The 21026-nt window shown below is 41.8% G+C and overlaps 1 protein-coding gene across 4 annotated transcripts in view; it reads left to right on the plus strand.

The window, feature by feature from the left end:
• Window positions 1-21026, plus strand: part of NFX1 (nuclear transcription factor, X-box binding 1) — a 91974-nt gene that overhangs the window by 42542 nt on the left and 28406 nt on the right. For all 4 annotated transcript variants that reach the window (XM_090039286.1, XM_090039285.1, XM_090039284.1 and 1 more), the window contains exons 11-16: window positions 6202-6232; window positions 11754-11836; window positions 13926-14034; window positions 17499-17618; window positions 18752-18831; window positions 19949-20179. In XM_090039286.1, coding sequence (XP_089895412.1) covers window positions 6202-6232; window positions 11754-11836; window positions 13926-14034; window positions 17499-17618; window positions 18752-18831; window positions 19949-20179 — 654 coding nt within the window. The remainder of the gene's footprint in view (window positions 1-6201; window positions 6233-11753; window positions 11837-13925; window positions 14035-17498; window positions 17619-18751; window positions 18832-19948; window positions 20180-21026) is intronic.

Below are 21026 nucleotides of genomic sequence, written 5' to 3' on the forward strand. Positions count from 1 at the left end.
CCTGCATATTTTCACCTCCCTTTTACATTCATCAGCTTCTAAAAAGTGCTTTGAAGCATACACGTATGCAGGTTTACTTGTTAGTTTACCTGTGGAAAAGCTACATATCACACAGCAGTCCACCAAGTATGTCTTTAAACAGGCATGCAGTAGCCTATTGTTAATCACTAGTTAAAATAAGTTTGCAGAGCCATTGGTGTAGAATATTATTGGGAAACATTGGCCTTGCACAGTCTTTTTTTTTTTTTCTTCCTTGCTCTAGACATTTGTGTAGTACTCCCAGAAGATTGACATTCAGTGTGCTAACATATAATGGATCATTTCTTTTATTATTTTTGGAAGTAAAGCTTTGAAACAATTTGACTAGTATTGATGAATCTGATGCTAATCTGTTAAAGCATCATCTATAGCCTTGACATGTCTTAGATTTTTGCCTCTGAAATCCTAGAGATATTTTTTCTTTCCAATTTGCTAACCTTGAAGATACATTTTTGTACAAACATCAATACTTCTCTCTTGTTGTGGATTTAAGCATAATGTTTGTGTAGCTTTAGCAGCAGCTCCTCAGACACCTAGAGAACGCCTACTTTTAAGTATAGACTTCAGTCAAAGTGGTTTCTTTCTTTCTAGGTTGTAAAACCATATGCTTAGAAGATGGAGTTTTTCATAGGCAGGAGCAGCCCATAGCATAGTTATAACTAGTGGATTAACCATGCCACGTTAGCTATAATGGTGGCTGGTTAATAAAAAATGTTGGCAGCTGACTTGCATCCCTTCTGGGAATCTGGAAAGAGTGTTACCAGTCCCATTTTGCAACATTTTAATAAGTTTACATGGCACAACACACACTCATGTGGAGTTTGAGAACAGTGTAGTTGCATCATTGGGATGCCTGGGTTAATTAATCCCACAGAAGTGGGGTATCTTTAATTTGGGTGGAGTGTCATGCTAACAAATGTATGTTTTTGGTGCCAGAGCAAGCTTGTTTAGAGCTGTTCTGTGCTCTCTTAGAGCAGGTTTAAACTTTGGGGAAAGTATACAGAACTTGGGTTTTGATGGAAGCCCTCTTCCTCTTACTCCTTTATGTCCTCCTCTTTTTATTTCCATATCTGGAAGCTCCAGATTCAATTCAGGAATTGATAATCCTAAAATTCAGGTATCACTTTTGGGAATATGTTCTGGCACCTGTAGATTCAGGTTTGGTGAATTTCTCGACATGTCAGTCAAATAAATATAACCTCTAATAGATGAGGTAAATGTTGGTACCCCAGGAAGAAAAGTTAGGAGTACTTGGCTTCACGGTGATCTTGTGTGTCTTTGTTCTTGCAAAAAAAGATTTAAAAAAAAAACTTCCTTCACACTTCCTGGGGTTTCAAAATAAGATGAGCTAGTTTACCTGATCACGGACATTCGTAATTGATTAGCCTAGAGCAGAGATGTCAAACTCACCAGGCCCTTGCGGGCCAGGTGAGTGGCATGGAGCTGGCCATGTGCAGGCCAGAGAAGTGGCATGGGGCTGGGCTGCCCTGGTCCCATGTAGCATAGCAATCGGGTTGTTCCTTTTCTTTTGTTTTAGCTTCAGTGTTTTGTTCTCATTCCATAGATCTTCTTTCTGGAGACAGAAAAAATTAAGCAGTCTTTTGAAAAAACGTCCTTTTATTTCGCTCTTCTGTCCCTCTCTTCTTACTTGATAGGTTGCTTGCTACTTAGTCTGGCATGACTTGAGATTTAAAGAACTCTCTGTTTATGAGAATAAACTATAGATATAAAGCTTATTGAATTTATTCTTTGAAAGTTTTTTCTTTGTTTTTTGTTGTTTTTTTTAACTGGGCTATGATGGTCTTGTTGGGTACTCACAGAAAGAATTGCTCGGGCTACAAAAACATTGAAAGTATGCACTCAATCCATTTCATTGTCACTTGCCTAAGTGGCACTTGTATAGCTGCATAAATATAATTTTTGGTGCTTACAAAGAATTTGGACTCTGTTTCCCAAGTACATAGATCTGCTCATCCTACATTTCCCTTCTGAGTGCAGCACCCTGGCTGTAGAACAGTATAAAATCACTTGGGTATGCATGTAACCCCATGCAAGTTTTCCAAAACATCACTGCTAATTAGTGTGAGGCCAGAAGAGGAGGCCTCCCACTTTTGACAAGTAAATCAGAAACTCCCACTGTTGTTTATCCATTATATCCAATTAATATTAAATGCAAGGTGCAGAAAAGCCATTAAGAGTGAAGGCTGGAACCCAAAGTGTCCATCTCACTGAACCAGACTCCTAGCTTGCTCTTCTCTAACTCCTAGATCCACGTGTTTTCTCCTCCTGGCTGACTTCTGGACTGGTGTTTAGAGCAGTTTCTAGGAAGCAGGAGCAGGAAATGTACATTTGAATCCCTTTTGGGTGAGAGGAGGAGTTAGAACTTGGATTTCCCTTGCAAGTGTCCTCAACACTAGGCTCTTGGGCCAAAAGGTAGAGGGAACTTTTCTTCTGTTTTTACTTTCAGCAAATATGTGTGAGCATTAATGTGTGTACCTTAGTGATCCTGTCCTACCAAACATAGTTGGACACAGAATCCAAATTGTGTATGTGAGCCAAAAAATGTCAGTTTTGCAGCTACGTAAGTGCCACTTAAGTGTGTAAAGGATTTAACCTTCAGTCTGCTGGCTCTGTACATGTGGGATTGATTTAACCCTTTAGTCATGAATACCAGACATAAGGATTCCTTGCTGTGAGAGAGCATAATATATTTACTTGCATACCACACACAGACCTTTTCCCCCCTTCAAAAATTGCCCTCTACAATAGGTTGAGCGTTTTAATCAGAGAAGTTTATTTTTCTGCCCAGAAAAGAATAGAGACACTGTAAAATCATAGATTATCATAGATTTCTAGTGTTGGAAGTGACCTAGTAGATCATTGAGTTAGACCCCCCTGCCCCAGGCAGGAAAGACAGCTAGGGTTAAGTAACCCCAGTCAGGTGCTTGTCCAGTCTCTTCTTGAACACCTCCCTTGGAAGCCCATTCCATATCTTGGCAACCCTCATGGTAAAGAATTTCTTCCTGATGTCCAATCCAAATCTACTCTCCTTCAGTTTGTGGCGGTTATTTCTAGTAACCCCAAGGGGTGCCCTGGTAAACAGAGTCTCCCCTGTTCCCCCCTCCCCCCCCCAATGAGTTTGTAGGCAGCCACAAGATCACCTCTCAGCCTTCTTTTGTGGAGGCTGAAGAGTTTCAGGTCCCTCAGTCTGTCTTCATAGGGTCTTACCTGCAGGCCCTCAACCATACGAGTAGGCCTCCTCTGAGCCCTCTAAAGGTTCTCCACGTCCCTCTTTAAGTGCGTTCCCAAACCTGGATTTAGTACTCTATCTGCGGTCTCACCAATGCCACACAGACAGGAAGTATCACCTCCCTAGACCTGCTCGTGATGCACCTACTAATACAAGAAGGAGTGTGGTTAGCCTTATTACCTTGTCCCATTGGTGACTCGTGTTAATTTTTGTGTCGACTATGACTCTGAGATCCCTTTCCACTGCCATGGTACTTCCCAGTCTATGGGTGTATTGGAGATTCTTTCTCCCCAGGTGCAGCACCTTACATTTATCCTTGTTAAATTGCATCCTATTCTGATCCGCGCACTGCCCCAGTCTATCCAGATACCCCTGAATTCATTCCCTGCCTTCTAGTGTCTTTACCGTACTCCATAGTTTGGTGTCGTCTGCGAATTTGGACAGTGCTTTCAACACCCTCATCCAAATCACTGATGAAGATATTGAACAGTACTAGTTTAGGGACAAAGCCTTGGGGGACACTACTGCCCACATCTCTCCAGGGGGAAAACGACCCATCCACCACCACTCTCTGGGTGCATCCCATAAGCCAGTTTTTCACCCACCTTACTGTGAAAAAATCCACATCACAGCTACTCAGTTTGCTTGTGAGGAACTGCCTGCTATAAACCCATGCTGATTGTCCCTTAACATTGTATTACCCACTGGCCCCCCCACAAATGTGATCCTTTATAATTTTTTCTAAGGTCTTGCCAAGAATAGACGTGAGGCTAACCAGCCTATAATTACCCGGGTCTTCCTTCCTCCCCTTCTTGAAAATAGGGACCACATTGGCCCTTTTCCAGTCTTCTGGGACCTGTCCCAAGTGCCATGAGCACGCAAACAGTTGCGCCAGTGGTTTTGCTATGACGCCAGCCCATTCCTTTAGTACTCTTGGGTGAAGATCATCGGTGCCTGCTGACTTAAATATGTCCAACCCCTCCAAGTAGCCTTCACTAGGTCAGCGCTAACTGTTGGTGGGCTGGCATTTCTCTCATTCCAGGCTAAAGTCTTGTTGGGAGGTGTATTTGTATCTATGCCCAAGAGCACAGATGCAAAGAAAGCTTTTTCCATTCTATCACTTATGAGTTGCCCTAGTCCATTCTGTAGCAGCCCTATGTTACCCTGCACCACTTTCTTGCTCCCTATGTACTTAAAGAAGGCTTTTTCGTTACTGTTAATCTTTATTGCCAACTTGAGTTCAGTATCTGGGGGAAAAAAAATGGCTACTGCTTCTTTTCTTTCTCTTCCCTTCTGCCCCCAGCTGGCTGCATGGAGGAAGAGAGAGTCCAGTCTTAAGCAACAGATGTAGTTTTAACCTCTTTACCAGCCACTGCCAAATTGGCAGTTGCTTTTGGCTGAGCAGTCGAGACCTGATGCCAGTTAGGCAACAGCTGAGAGGGTTAAAACTAACATTTGCTGAACAGGAAAGGGAGGATGAGTGAGCTGAAGATTAGCTTCTGTCCTGACTCCATGTAGCCATAACTGGTAAAATCTTTTCTTCATTCTCCATTCCCAGAAAACAAGGTGCATGCTTTATTTGGGGGCATGTGGTATGCAAGGAAAAGGGGTGTCAAAGATGCAGAGCCCTGTTATCTGGCCCCTGGTAGTGCCCCTGGGTCAGAGTTGACCAGTTGAACTGCACATGGCATGTGCTGAGCCCTGCCCTTTGAGCAGGACCCAGGGCATGCGCTGCATGCAGTGCCTGTTCTGGCTGCTCTGGGATCTGTGCAGCATGCTCCAGCTGATCTGGGATGTGTTCTGCACACAGTGTCTGCAGGTGCTACATACAGTGCGGGTCCTGGACTGAGTGCAGCAGGTGCTCGTGCAGTGCATTCCTGGACCAGGGGAGGTAGGTGCGGCATGCAGCATGGATCCTGGAAAAAGCACTGTATAGTGTTGTACCTGCTCCAGCTACTCTGGGATCTACATGACGTGTAGCACCTTCCCACCAGTCAGACCGTACCACGTGTGGTACCTGTTTTGGCTGCTCTGGGATCTGTACTGCACACTCTTGCTGGTGTGGCTGCTCTGAGATTTGTGCAGCATGTGGAGTGAACCCTGGAGCAGCTGGAATAGCCTCTGTGTCCAGTGAATCCAGCATATGGGGTTGGGGCTTACTGGGCCTGTGAACCAGCCCCCTGTCACTCATCCAGCCCATAGGACCAGATGAGTTTGACACTCTTGTGTTAATTCTTAACTTGCCTAGTAACATTTTTTTTTCCTGGGATGTAATAAAATTCCCAGCCATGGAAAAAAGTCCTACAGATTAAAGTGCTTTGTTTTTCAATACTATTTATAGGTCTCAAGAGAAAGCAAAAAATTACTTTAGAGCCAGCTAGAAAAATAATGTAAACACTAGGTGTTTTTTTTCCTCCCCATCCATCCAAATCCATTTAAAAATCATGAAATACCTGAAACTTTGAAAACAAGAAGTGCTGTGGCTTGCATTTTTTTCAAAGCAGAAGATGATATAGTAAGATAGAAAATCTTCCTTGTACTTACCTGTCAGTTTCTTTCCCCCCGCCCCATAGTTTGTTATTACCATTAATGTGGCTTGCATTGCTTGTGGAATGAGGTAGGGAGATAATTTGATACTGTTGATATTGAAGAGTGTTTAAAGAAGAACAGCTTTAAAATAAAAGTTTTGATTTAAATTGATACATACATAATTTGTAGGTGATTTGCTATTTTAAGGGTTATCTGTCAGTACGATCAGGATTTTGTCCCACTTCCCAGGTATGATCAGTTATAGTGGTTAAACCATTGCTTGTGTTTTTGTTTAATATACTGTTTACAGTTCTCTTTGGAACAATAAGCTTGTAGTTGCTCTTAATTTGCCTTCATTTAATCTGTTCGTATTCCTTTTGTAGGAAGTTCCATGCGCCCTCCTCAAAAATAAAGGTAAGCAGTCACAATATACTATTTATGCTTACCCCTTTTTAAAAATGTTTCTATTTCACAATTTGCATGATGTGATATATTCTTCCATTTGGTATGTGAAGTAATAGAGTTCAAAGCATGTGGATGAAGAGAGATCAGGTGCTGTAGGTGGTAGTGCGAAGGATATTAGCATTTTTATAAATGACAGTTTTAATGTCTTATGCAAAGTCAGTTGTTTTTTGGTTTGAGAGTATTTCTACATTTTAACTATCTGCTTTTATCACGCTCATGGAACTGTTATTTTAAAGACATGCCTGATGTCTGTTCAAATGTGTTGGGTGAAAAACTACATTCTTTGGAGTTGGAATGTGTGTGGGTGAGTGAGAGAGAGCTGTCTTCACAAGTCTGTAAATGGATATAACTAATAGTAAATATAGCAGTGTACCATTCCCTTGGCCTTCAGCACTGGAGTTTTTCTATGTAGGTAATTGCCTCTTCTCTTGCTGGCTAGATCTTTTGCTAACTGTACATGTGACCTGAAAAAGAAGTCTTTGGAACTGTTCAGACAATACAAAGAGTTTTATAACACTTACCTCTGTAGTATATTCTAATACAGTTTTATAGAATCTCCCCCCTTTTGGTGTTTTTCACTACTGTAGGAATGTACACCTGATGAATCTCTAACATTTGTGTCTCTCTCTATATCAGTTTCTCTTCCTACAGTTCTTATTGTTTCAGTTTTTGTAAGCATGATTTTCTGACTGGTTTGTAATTTATAGACTGTGCAAAGTAGATACGTATGCCTGTATGTACAGCACGAACTTTTGTTAGACTGAAGTATGCTTTCATGGGCTGAAATGTGTGTGGGTGTGTGTAATTTGGTTAATCTATAAGCTTCAAATGCCTCTTGCTTTCTGCTTGACTTCAGACTAATACAGCTAACTGTCTCACTGACTTGTAATTTTCAGGAGGAATGTTATTGAGTTTTAACAGCGCAGGTTTCTGTAGTTTGGGGAGTACCATCATATTTTAGAAAACTTGGGGGTGAGGAAGGACAGATGGACCTTGTCTCTAATTATGGAAGACACCAGGAAAGTTTTGGCTCTTGCTGGCTACTTCTTCCAACCATCTAAGCATCATCACATTTCCTTCTCTTTCATGCTTTTTCAGCTCACTGGTGATGGTTCTGCCCCCCTCAGGCCCCAGGGGAAGTGCACCTAGGCCAAGGGTCAGTGAGGATCTAGTTAGGGAACTTCTGGAGGGACTGGACGTATTCAAACCAGCTGGTCCGGACGATCTCCACCCCAGAGTGCTGAGGGAATTGGCTGAGGTCATTGCGGGACCCCTGGCACGGCTTTACGAGCGCTTGTGGTGCTCTGCTGTGGTGCCAGAAGACTGGAAGAGGGCCAACGTGGTTCCCATCTTCAAAAAAAGGAGGAAGGAGGATCCAGGAAACTATAGGCCAGTTAGTCTTACCTCGATCCTGGGCATGCTTTTTGAGAGAATTATCCTGACACATCCACAAGGGGCCAGCAGGGGAGATTATGCTTAGAGGCAACCAACAAGGGTTCATTAGCGGCAGGTCCTGTCAGACCAACCTGGTGGCCTTCTATGACCAGGTCACCAAATCCTTAGATGCAGGGGTAGCAGTGGCTATAGTCTTTCTGGACTTTAGGAAGGCATTCGACACTGTCTCTCACCCCATTCTCATTAAAAAACTTAGGGGACTGTGGTGTTGATGCCTGCACAGTCAAATGGGTCACTAACTGGCTGGAGTTCCGCACCTAGAGTGGTGGTGGATGGGTCATTTTTGACCTGGAGGGATGTGGGCAGTGGGGTCCCCCAGGGCTCAGTCCTCGGGCCCGCACTGTTCAACATCTTCATCAGTGACTTGGACGAGGGGGTAAAAAGCACCCTGTTCAAATTTGCTGATGACACTAAGATGTTGGGGGATGTAGGCATGCTAGAAAGAAGGAATAGGCTACAATTGGACCTAGACAGGTTACAGGGGTGGGCGGATGAGAATAGGATGGGATTCAACACCGACAAGTGCAAGGTGATGCACCTGGGGAGGAAGAACCAGCACCATGCCTACAGGCTGGGGAACTCCCCTCTTGTCAGCACAGAGGTGGAAAAGCATCTTGGAGTCATCATTGACTCCAAGATGAACATGGGGCAGCAGTGTGGGGATGCAGTCAGGAAGGCCAACCGCACCTTGTTATGCATCCACAGATGCATCTCAAACAGGTCCAAGGAGGTGATCCTCCCCCTCTATGCGGCACTGGTCAGGCCGCAGCTGGAGTACTGTGTCCAGTTCTGGGCACCGCACTTCAAGAGGGACGTGGACAACATGGAGAGGGTCCAGAGGAGGGCCACTCCTATGATCAGAGGGCAGCAGGGCAGGCCCTGTGAGGAGAGGCTACGGGACCCGAACCTGCTCAGCCTCCGCAAGAGAAGGCTGAGGGGGGATGTAGTGGCCTGTTACAAAGTAGTCAGAGGGGACCAGCAGGCACTGGGGGAGTCCCTGTTCCCCTGAGCACTACCAGGAGTAACTAGGAATAACGGTCACAAGCTGGCAGAGGGTAGATTCAGACTAGACATCAGGAGGCGCTACTTCACGGTCAGGGCGGCTAGGATCTGGAACCAACTTCCAAGAGAAGTGGTGCTGGCTCCTACCTCGGGGGTCTTTAAAACAAGTCTAGACAAACACCTTGCCAGGGTTGTTTGACCCCAGTACTCTTTCCTGCCATGGCAGGGGGTCAGACTTGATGATCTGCTCAGGTCCCTTCTAGCCCTACCAACTATGAAACTATCTGCTAGTGATAGTTGTATACAACAGACTAAGGATCAGATTTATTAATATCTTTTTAGTTTCATTAGAGAAAATGTTCCAGTTTTTTGGGTTTTTTTTAAAGGAGATTTTTTCTCTCACAGTACTGATGAGGAAAGGTGGAGCCATCAAATACAATAATCTTACTGGTATTGTGGCTCAAAATTTTCTGTTGCAAATGCTCTTGTTCAGTGTGTAAAATGCTTGTAAGTCATTCCCAGACTTTCTTCAGGCAACGGATGATTGTTAACCCTCAAAAGTTCTTACAGAACATCGTGCACCCCTAACCTTGGGGCTGCCCTAAATAATCTCTTGCCTTGTGCTGTGGGAAGGGGAAGCACCATGCCTCCCAAATCCCACTCCCACCTGGGAGAGTTATTGTTGATGGGAGAGGGGCATCCCCAAAACAATCTTTTACCTTTCATAGTTGTCTTCACGTGTACAGTGGGGACCCATCTGGAACTTCAGGTCATGTGGTGGGGAAAAAAGGCTACAAATTCTTTCAGAATTTGCTCATAAAATAAGTAATTTCCATCTGTCCTAACCTGTCATTCCCCCCACTCAGCTATGACAAGTGACTACATTTATTTGATAAGCATATTGTCAAGTTCTAGCTATTCTGAGAATTTTAAAAGGCATCTCTGCTCTGAGGTATACAGGCAAAGGCTGCAGCTGAAATTGTTCTCACTGTGTGAGTCTTAATGCTGTATTTTTCAAATGTATGACTAGAGTGTGAGATGATCTTGTCAGTGCTATTTGTCTGGAGATATAGCTGTGTCAGGATAGTGAATGTGTTGGACCATTCATGTACAAGGTGTCTTAAGGCATTAGCAGGATTATCTCCCATTTCCTTCCCTAGCTGCTTTACTGTGTATTTTCAGAATGCTTCAGGGTCTTAATGTCGTGTTGAAATAGCACCAAAAAATGACATTGTAGTTACTTCTGTTTCTTGTTACTATCCTTTTCCTGTGTGTGTTTGTGTGAGAGAGATGTGTATCTCTCACACAACTCGTGTGTGTGTGCGCGCATTCATAATAAAGCTGCTTCAGCTTTATACACACACATCTACATAGCTTTACACACGTGTACACAAAAAATAAAATATGGAAGGTCTCTTCCTGATGGGACACTGTTCTGGCTGAAGCTTATGGAATTGGGAGCAAGGCTTTAAAACTCTGCCTTCATATTTCCAGTAAGGCCCTGCCACATGTTACACTTAAGACATGATTAACCAGTTAATCATGTCTTAAGTTATAACCCAGCCACATGTCAAAGTAGTTAATGGCGTCATAGAACAAGGACTAAGCCACAAAGGTATTACACATTTTTTGTGGAATAACTTTGTGGCTCGTCCCTACCATGCTGTTAATTGAACATGTGGCCAGGTGCCTGCAACTGGGAGCCCTGTCAGCTGATCTGGGCTTCCAGCTGCTGGGGTGCATCATTCAGGACTCTTAGACATGGGAGCACATGGTGTGCACCCCTGTAGCTGGAAGCCCAGATCCAGGAGCCCATGGTGCACTGCTGCAGCTGGGAGCCCTGTCAGCTGATGGGGCTCCTAGCTGTGGCACCTTGCTACTTGCTGGTGCAAGGGGAGCTCAGGAGAGCAATCCCATGCTCTTTCTGCATCAGCAGTAAGGTGTGATGGGATCTGATGCTCAATTTCATAATTGCACCTTGGGTTTGTGTGGTTTATGCATCCAATCCTATCACGCCTTTCCCTGCACATCTAGCAGGGGCCTAAGTGTTACCAGTTTGCTGTCTTTGAAATCAGTGTTATGGGATAGGACTAGGAGTAGACACAGTATCAATGGTATCTAATACTGTATTGCTTATGTAGCAACATAAAGATTATCATAAATGTTCACTTCTTAAAATACTTTTGCTGTTTCATTAGTCTCTTCCTTAATTTATCTAAATATTTCTGAATAAAATGTCACCTAGGAGATTGATGCTCTTGAATATCCATTGAAATGTAAGAGCTGAGAGCTTTCTCTAGAAGTACCCCAGGAATAACTCCCTTTCCTCTTGTAAATAGTATCAGGAACATCTTGCTCAAAAGAGCTTAATCAGTGTAAACAATCTACAGTGTCCAGTCTACCATCTTGAACAGTCTAGATCAGATGTTTACGGTACTTCATCATGCCAGGAATATTAGCCTTTAATTAAAAAGTAGTAATGGCCATTTTAAGGTTTACATTATTAAACAAGAAGCCAAAGTGTGGTAATCTGGCTTTCCTCAAGCTAATTTATCAGAAACTGTGTTCAGCACCACCTACACTGTTCTTATAACAGCCTTTTGATTTGTGCCATCTGTATAAAAATATGTACTGTTTCTGTTTCCTTCCCTAGGCTTGCTTGTATGGGAAAGCTAGCACAAAGAGAGTTAGGATGTAGATTTACAGTGTATTTGCTATTCCACTCTAACTCCTTATTTGGGGCATCTTAATCTAGTCACTCTTGCTGCAGATTAAGATTGACCCACCACTGTGACTAGACTAAGGTGACCAATAAGCATGTATTAGCAAATGTAGTATAAACTCATACCAGAGCTCAATAAATCCATATATGAATTCTAGCATGATAAGCAAGAATGCTTTATAATACCACAGTTGTCAAATATATTTTCTAAAGCTGAATGCTTAAAGTATAAAGATGTAAGAGTGATGTTTCTCCTTTAATTTTTTTTTTTTTTTTATTGCTTGGGTACAGCTGCCATTACGTTCATGTGCGACAAGCGATGTAACAAGAAGCGATCATGTGGACGACACAAGTGTAACGAGATTTGCTGTGTGGTAAGTTTGTATATGAAGTATTGAGAAATCATTCAGTGTAGAGTATTTATTCTTATGATTTTCATTATTTTGAAAATAAATAAAAAAGCTGCTCAGTCACCTGTCTGTAACTGTATTGTAAAGTAAATGTTTGTACTTTATGCTTTGCCCAAAGCATTTTCATTCTTAATGTTGCAAGCACAACATTTTACGTGTTAGTCTCAAACTAATGGAAAGCTGCGGTAGCTATGGTAGTCTGAAGTTAATTGAATTAATCTAGCATACAGGTAAAATATATTGATAATAGTATCATATAGACACGTGGGAAGGACACTTGACAATTCCACTGTGGCTCTAAATTAATTCCACTGTGATTAACACTTTCCACCCCTCCATCAAACTGACTCTTGAATTACCCCAGCATATTTGTTTCTTGGACACCACTGAAACTATGCAATGGTCAGGTCACCACCACAGCCACATTATATCAGAAACCAACTGACTCTTACATCTACCTCCACATCACCAGTTTTCATCTAAAGTGCACCTCTACAGCTAAATTCATGTATACACATGACAGACCTCTCCTCCAATGTGTGCTGATTAGCATGTGTCTGCTGATTAGCACACTCCAGCAGCCTCTCAGTTACATGTATTCAGCATCTCTGCATTTCAAAATGGTAGTGGGGGTACTTTAACTAAAGCTTGTTGAATGAGCTTTAGTTTAAAGTGCCCCAGCTGCCATTCTGAAGTGTGGGACTCTGAATACGTGTGATGCTGTGAGTGCTTTTATTAGTGTGGCTCTCAGAGCTGCTCTAATCAAAGGGCCCCCCACCCCGCCTCCCAATCCACAATGGAGCACATATATAGACACCCCAAGTTACAGTCATATCTGTTCTGATCCCACCAACATGAATCTTAGGGATCTGGAGCAGGGATTCCTGCACTTAAAATGGAATCCCAAAACCATAGCCACCTGGATCAAGCCATGCTCAGACCCTGCTCTGACTTACTACAATTCCAACCTCTAAGAAAGACAGCAGAATCCCTCTTGTCATGTACAAACCTTGGTTTGAACACCATGAATACACCATTAATGACCTCCTGGACAATGATGACCATCTCAAGGCAGCCTTCAAGAGACAAGCCTGTTCTGGCTTACCGGAACCCCCCCAGCCTTCAATAATGTCCCTCTAACAACAAACTACCCAACTCCTATGCTCACTAAGGCATGAGGCTTTGCAATGGACCCAGTTTGTCAGATGTGCCACTTAGGGTTCATTCATTTGCTCCTCTACCAACATTGTATGTCATCGCCTGCTTACGCTGCACTTTTGCTGTCTACATTCAACAGATGGGGCAGTCCCTACATAGAAGAATGAATGGACACTGTGACTTGATATCGGTTCCAGAAAAACACACAAGCATGTGGCAGAACACTTTAACTTTCCTTGACACTCCATTGCTGACCTCCTAATAGCTGTTTTTCACACCAAAATTTAAAAACTAATTCAAATGCAAAATTGCAGAACAAGAAATCATTCACAGACAGGATTATGTTAATGTGGTCTCAATAGAGACTGGTGATGTAGTAGGCTGTGGCCTTTCTGAACAAGTTAATGCTGCCCCGCCTTCTGTCTATACTAACTAGTATAGTTAAAAAAAAGAAAAACCCTTTTCCAGTCCAGAGGCAGCTATACTAGTTCAAAGACGCCTTACACTAAAGCAACTTACCCTGCATGGGAAAAGGAGGAAGTTACACAGATAAAAGGCACCCTTATATTAATGTAATTATGCTCAAGATGGAGCTTGCAATGAATAACTGGTTTGTTTTGTTGGAGATGAGATTTTTTTTTAAAAAAAATACAAACCTCATACTGGTATGACAGTGGGTAGTAGATAGGTATAAGTTGAGAAATTTCCAGTTGAACTTAAGATGTTTTGTGTATAGTGTGCAAGAAATCATAATGCTCATTAACATCTTTGTTCCTCAGTGCATTAGTATGCTTATAACAAGAAAGTCATTTGTTATTTGACCTCATATTCTTGGCAGTTTGCAGAAACAAATAATTGTTATGGAGCCATTTTGCAATCAAATCTTCTTTTCTAGGACAAAGAACATAAGTGTTCCTTGGTTTGTGGACGCAAACTTAATTGTGGCCTTCATAGATGTGAAGAACCTTGTCACCGTGGCAACTGTCAAACATGCTGGCAGACAAGTGAGTACAATATACGTACTGTAAAATCAACTTAAAACCAGTAAGATGTATTAATTTACATCGGTGGTCATTTTGAGTGCATTATTTTTCTTCTGAAGTTCCGTACTGATTAATGGAGACTATTTAATGTTGTACAATAGGTAAGAAAATTATTTGATTAAACTAGATGGACCTGTTAAATGTTGGGTTTAATAGCTGCACTATAATATCTTCCTTTAAATTGCATTTAAATTTGCTTAGTTCAAAGTGCTGATCAGATAAACTGGAAAAAAAAATTAAGTAAACTTTACAAACTAGGGGCCTTTAAGACTTAAGGTCCTAGTAATAAATTATTTTCTTTTTAAAATGCTATGTTTATGAAAGATATTAGATTGAAAGCTGTGTAGACAGAAGTCTCTTTAGTCACAACATGAGAGAGCACTAATTTTCTCATAATGGCCCGTTGGCTTGAGTCAGGTCTGAAGGGGCAGCCAGTTTCATGCCTAGCATGCAGATTTTGAGGTCTTATGGAAACTTCTTTTGTCTCAAACATCTGTCCACTTGAAACTGGACTGGGTTCCACAAACTGCCATTGGGAATAATTTTTGGTGACTGTTATTTAAACTCACACAAAGTCAGGCTGATCTCTTGAATGTGTCAGCATCTTTGTTATCTGTCCCTATGTTTAAATGAACTAGATTACTTAAATTAGCCTTTAAATTATCATAAATTAATAATTAAAACTACAGAGGTTAAGTCAAAAAGGGGCCTTCATAGGTCATCTAGTTTATATCTTTCAAATCATACCATTTCTTTACATTAAGGTTAATTGTTAATTCTGTTATTACTTTACTCTTCAGTTAAAGTAATTACTTTACCCTCCGGTTAAACCAGGGGTGGACAAAATGTAGCCTGTGGGCCAAATACGGCCTGCCAGGCCATTTTATCCGTCCCACGGGGACTGTAAAAAATTTAGAAAATTAATATTTATCTGCCTTTCCCGGTGGATGTGCCCCGTGCTGCTGATTGGCGGGGAAGATGGACAAGAGGGTGGCTGCCATCTTGACTGCTGGCTGCCCTGTCCCTTGCTGCTTCTAGGCTGAGAGGGCTCCCACTAGAGTCAGCATTTTATTTGTATTAAGTTTTTTGTTTTTTTTTAAGTTGATTTCACAGAGTTGCAGATTTCACAGTTTCTGTGAAATTGCAAATTAAGTAGGTCCCTAAGCGTCACCAGTTTTGATCTAGAAGAAAAGTGTGCCCCGGTATCAAAAGTTTAGGAAATACTGCTGTAGCTGTTGTTATTCCTTTGCTAAAAGACTGCATCTGCCATTGGGGGACGAGGGGCGGGACAGTGGGAGCTGGTGAAACACTAGCAGGAAACATTTTGCAGCAAAGCAGTGCCTATATCAGGGAGGTCTGCTGCTATAGCTCTGTTGCTGTAGTCATGGTAGCAGCAGTCTTATAGAATAGATTAGGGTTCAAATACATAACTATATATAGTCTAAAAAGTCCAAAGAACTCTAAAATTCTGGCACAGTCCTTCCTCTCCTTTTCGGTACTGTATAATGTACCTCTCTTTAAACTATTCTTCCTGATCTGTTCTACTTTTTTACTTGATTCTTATTTATGACCTTTGCTTTATTTATTTTGTCTTGTTTTCTATATTTAGATGGCTTTAAAATATCCTTCATCCCAGTTTGTGAAGTGTTCTGTTCATTGAAACTTCACAGACATTGTGGGGGAAAAAAAATTCTGAATAAGCTGCATAGCAAGCTCCATTGCTCTCAATTTCCTTTAGCACCAGCTCATTTTTAAGGTATGGTGAGCCACTACATGGCATACATTTTAGACTTCCTTTTCATTCCCACAGCTGAGCTGTGTCTTTCTTTCCCGTTTCCAGTGACTCCTGTTTCTTCTCCAGCCTTAAATGTCTGGCACACATCAACAAACAGAGCCCCAGAGAGTTCATCCAGCATCTCTCTCTTGCCCCCCCTTTCAGGCTCTTGCATATGATTTGTATGGACCCACCCTCCATGAGGTACAGCTAGACCAGGTTGCCCTGCACCTCATCTGCATATACATTTTTGGAGGACAATAACACCGGATTCCGGTCATGAATGGGGGGCTAGCTAGCAGAAGGATCCTTTATGGGCAGGGGGGGTGGTATCTGGAATATATATACATACTGAGCAGTGCTGAGCTGCGGGGTCACCATGGCTTGAAATGCTATTGACTCTGCTGGGGCCTGCCCAATGAACTATGTAATAAATCCTGAGCCTTTTAGTTTTGGACTAATATAATTATGAGATTTCATAGACATTAAGTCTGGAAGAGACCTTGGAAGGTTGTTGAGTCCAGCTTCCTGCCCCAGGGGTGGGAAGTCAGCTAGGGTCAAAGGATCCCAGCAAGGTAGGTGTCCAAATGCTTCTTAAAGTAGTCCAGAGTAGGTGTTTCCACCACTTCTGGAGGCAGTCTATTTCAGGCCTTGGGGGCTTGGACAGTATAGAAGTTTTTCTTATGTCCAGCCTGAAACAGTCACGGAGGAGTTTGTGACTATTTGACCTTGTCATCCCTTGGGGTGCTCTGGTGAACAGGTGTTCCCCTAGATCCTGATGTACACCCCTTATATCTTTTATAGGCAGCCCTCAGGTGACCCCTGAGCCTGCGCTTTTCCATGTAATATATGAATACTGACTGTTCTTCACTGAAAAACTCCCAACTTAAATCTCTAGAAGCATTCATTGCCCTGCTCACAGAAGGGCAGCATCTGATCAAAAGTTTGATTCAGGTTACACTGGATATAGCAGATGCATTGTTGTGAATGACGGTTAAGGATTTTAAAAGATTTTCTTACTTTAAATATTTAACATTAATACAGGTTATACAATATCCTCTTGAACGAGAAAGCATTTCATCTGATTTAACATTAATACAGGTTCTACAATATCATCTTGAACTAGAAAGCATTTAATCTTATATGATGAATGTCATCCATCTTGATAATGAGTACTGGGCACAAATAATTATTGATCAGCTCTATTGTTTGTATCATTATTTGCAGCTTAATTTTCATCTACAAGTGGAGCTATAATTGTGGTCAGGACTCCTTTTGTTCTTGGTAGTTTAAAAAAAAAAAATCTTCTTACTAATGTAAATATTTGATAAAATAAAATTTATTTCTCTTAAGTTATCCGTTGCCTGTTTTAAACTTATTGTTATCTATGTTTCCTTTTTCTTTTGGTATTAATTTTATTCTTTCTTTGCTCCTTTCTTCTGCTTTCTTAAGGGGGATGTTGTTAAGCAAAGGATCATTTTCCCCCATTAGGTAGGGATTCTCTGATTTCTAGTGTGTCATATTGCTAAACAGTGTCTGATACGAGGTTGTTGCAAGACTTGCTGCTCTTTTGATCAGCCCATTCACACCTGAATAAACTGTAGTTTTGAGTTGTTATGGTTTTGTCTGTCTCTCTTTCTCCGCCCCCCAGGTTTTGATGAACTGACTTGTTACTGTGGTGAATCTGTGATTTATCCCCCTGTTCCTTGTGGTACACAGCCACCAGAGTGTAAAAATCCATGTACCAGACCACATGAGTGTGATCATCCAGGTAAGTCATAGGTAGTCCTGTATAACTTCTTAAAACTGGCACACCAGTGCAACACATTTAGGTATACTTGCCTATATGTTTCTTTTTTTAAACGTCAGGAGCTATTTTACAGATTCTGCAGTAGTTGTAAAATACTACCAAAAGGTCTGAGTTTATATTAAAACAACAAACAAACTTTCCATAATACATACTGTTGTGCTTTTCTGACAGTCTAAAACATTGCAGTTTTACACATTATCTGAGATCTTTGAAGGTTTTTGGACACTAACAAAAAACGTGTTTGAATTTGTCATTAGATGCCATTTTTTTAAAAAATAAGCACAACGGTGCTTACCCCTGTCACCCTAAAAGAATACCTCTGTTCTGTATCTACAATCAGCAATATAATCCAGGCATTGTTTTCTTTTTTTAAAATTTGCCTCAGATTATAATTAATATTACTTGATGCAAAAAGTAGTGCAGAACAAATTGATCACGTTTCTAGCATATACTTCCTTATGCTGTCATCTAACAGTATCCAGGAGATACCCATATAGCCATTCCATCCAGCCCACCATGATAGTGCCAAGTTGCTGGAAATCAAGGGCATAACATATTGTGGAATCTGAGGACGTGGTCATTGGCAGCAAGTGTGTGAGGAAGGGCTGTATGAAACAGGCCTCAGTTGCCATGCAGTCACCTGGCCAATTGCCTCTTGTGCACCTCCATCACACTAAGCAGCTGCCTGGACCATGCATGCTTGCCCCACTGCTGGTGTGATGTCTGCTGCTGCAGTGACCACAACCACCTCCACATAGTTGGGATCCAGTCCAGAGCCCCAGTTGATTTTGACACCCCTTCTGTAATTTATACACAACCCAGTCTTATTTCCTACTGTCCAGCTGAGGAGATGGAGGAAGGAATTTTCTTGCAGCAAGCTTTTCAGTCGGATTTTCAATAATTTAAATATATCATAGTACTCATAAGCAGGAAGTTGTGCAAAAAAACCCCTTGCCCGTTTTCCCCAAAATGAGTGGTTTGAGAACATTAGAAGATAATTATTTTAAAAAGGAATATGTTATATAGTTAAAACACCCAAGTGAACTACGGTATTCTAAATTTTTTTCCTGATTTTTATGTTCCTTTAATTTCAGTGTACCATTCCTGCCATAGTGAGGAGAAGTGCCCACCCTGTACGTACCTCACTCAGAAATGGTGCATGGGCAAACATGAAGTAAGTATTGGCTGCTCAGTAGAGCTGTGTAAAATTTTGACAGGTGTTCGTTTTTGAAGCTGTTTCGACATGTTTTGAGCTCAAAACAGTGAAATCGAAATGAAACGAAAGGCTTTGAAACCATTTCAGAATGAAATATGGGCACTCGAAACATTTCAAAAGTTTCAAAATATTTCAGGTTTCGAAGCCGGGCTTGCTTGCAGCTAAACAGAAACTAAGGAGAGGGCAGGGGAAGAGGTGGGAAGGACTGCTCTGATGTTGACACCTGTAGCTGGCCAGTGACTATGATCCTTCCCTGAGGTCCCTTCGGAGGCAGGGACGGAAAAACAGCATAAAAAGTCACGTGTCACGAGTTTTGCTTGTCGGCACCTTGAAGTGCATTTTTCCAGAAATCCCTGCACCTTACCTCCTTGACACTTGACAGGCTTTGTGGCCCCAGCAGGGGCTACCATCCCTGCTGTTTTCATTTGAATCAGGAAAGAAATGACAAAGTTACAGGCGTTTTCATGATTCTTCATTATAGCCTATGGTTGAATTGGCGAAACAGTGTTGAAACAGCAAAATAGTTTTGACGAAACAAAATGGAATAGTGCTTCAAAACAGCGAAAAGAAACACTGCCCCTTTGAAATGGCGAAACGGAAGTCGAATCGAAACAGTGCTATTTCACACAGCCCTAAGTGCTCAGTATTTTAATCCTGAGTAAGCAAAAGTTGTAAAGTAAAGATTATCTCCAAACTGCAGTTTCTGTAAATTAAAGAAAACATATGATATTGGTTTCTCTCAGACTGTCAGGTTTTCCCTGTTTTCTGTAAAATAATGTGTTTCTGGTGTACAAGTCCTAACTAAAATGATCAGATGAATCTTTTTTACCACGTGCTTTTGACATGGATGCAGTTTGAAAGTATGACATTTGATAAATACCCATGTTTTGGTTTAAATAAATTATGAAGAACTTAATGTATAGACAATTTTCTTCTAAAAATCCATTCCAAATTAAAATGTGAACAGTGAAAGTATTATAACTGAAAAGACAGCATTTACTTTATTAAATGCAAATATTAATTTGCAACAAAATAATTTATTTTCACTTGTAACATGGCCCTCTTTCTTTCCTAGCTCCGGCATAATATTCCCTGTCATCTCACAGACATTTCCTGTGGTCTTCGCTGCAATCAGGTGTTAAAATGTGGAATGCACAAATGTAAAAGGATCTGTCACAAAGGGGAATGCCTCATAGATGAAGAATGCAAACAGCCATGTACTATTCCAAGAGTGTATTGTAATCATCCCTGTATGGCTCCGTGTCATCCATCTTTACCTTGTCCTACAACTTCTTGCAACACAAAGGTGATGGCTGTAGAAAACTTACCACAGTTCACAAGGCAAAATGTTTACTAACTGGTTTTAATCAATAGTGAAAAGTTATAACAAGACCAGTGTAGAAGCTTGTGTTTATAAGTATATGCTTCTGAAATTGATAATGTCATAAAAAGCCACTAGGCCTGTGGCTGAGTAAAACCAGATTCTTATGGAGTCCAGATTCTTAGACCTGGTCTATATGCTCCTTTCTTCTGTGCAAGTTGCACTACAACTTCCTACAGAGGGGCTGGGATGTGTTGAAGGAGAAAGGTAGGGTATACTTGGTATATAATTTCTTAGGTATTTTAGGGCTAATGATATATAAGGGTAGAGCAGTCTGTTGGGGCCAAACAACATGCAGTCAATTGAGGCTTCCTATTTCTTTCACCCACCCACAATGTCTGGGCTCTATTCACAGGCAGGGGAAACTCAAGCTCAGCATGTTCTACTGTAGTATAGGAGTGTCAGAGATACATCCCATGAACCAAATCCAGCTTGTAGAACCCTATCATCTGACCCACAATGCTGCCTGTGGGTCTTAGATTGACACAGCACATGCAGGACCAGTTTGATGCATATGCTGCATGTGGACCAGCCCTGCGTGCTAAATACAGGGCCAGTCTGATTGGACCCACAGACAAGCAGCGTGCACTGGATCCAGCACACAGGACCAGTCTGTCGAAAACACCACATGCAGCATGCATCATGGACTGGCCTTAAGTGCTGTGTGCAGCACACACCCCAGACTGGCCCCACAGGCTGCCTGTAGTGCCTGGACTGAACTGGCCTTGTGGGCTGGAGCCGGCATGTGGATCTGGTCTGTGAGCCCAGTTTG

This window comes from Crocodylus siamensis, chromosome 3, assembly GCF_052110815.1.
Source record: "Crocodylus siamensis isolate JL-2025a chromosome 3, ASM5211081v1, whole genome shotgun sequence".
Lineage (NCBI taxonomy): Eukaryota > Metazoa > Chordata > Crocodylia > Crocodylidae > Crocodylus > Crocodylus siamensis.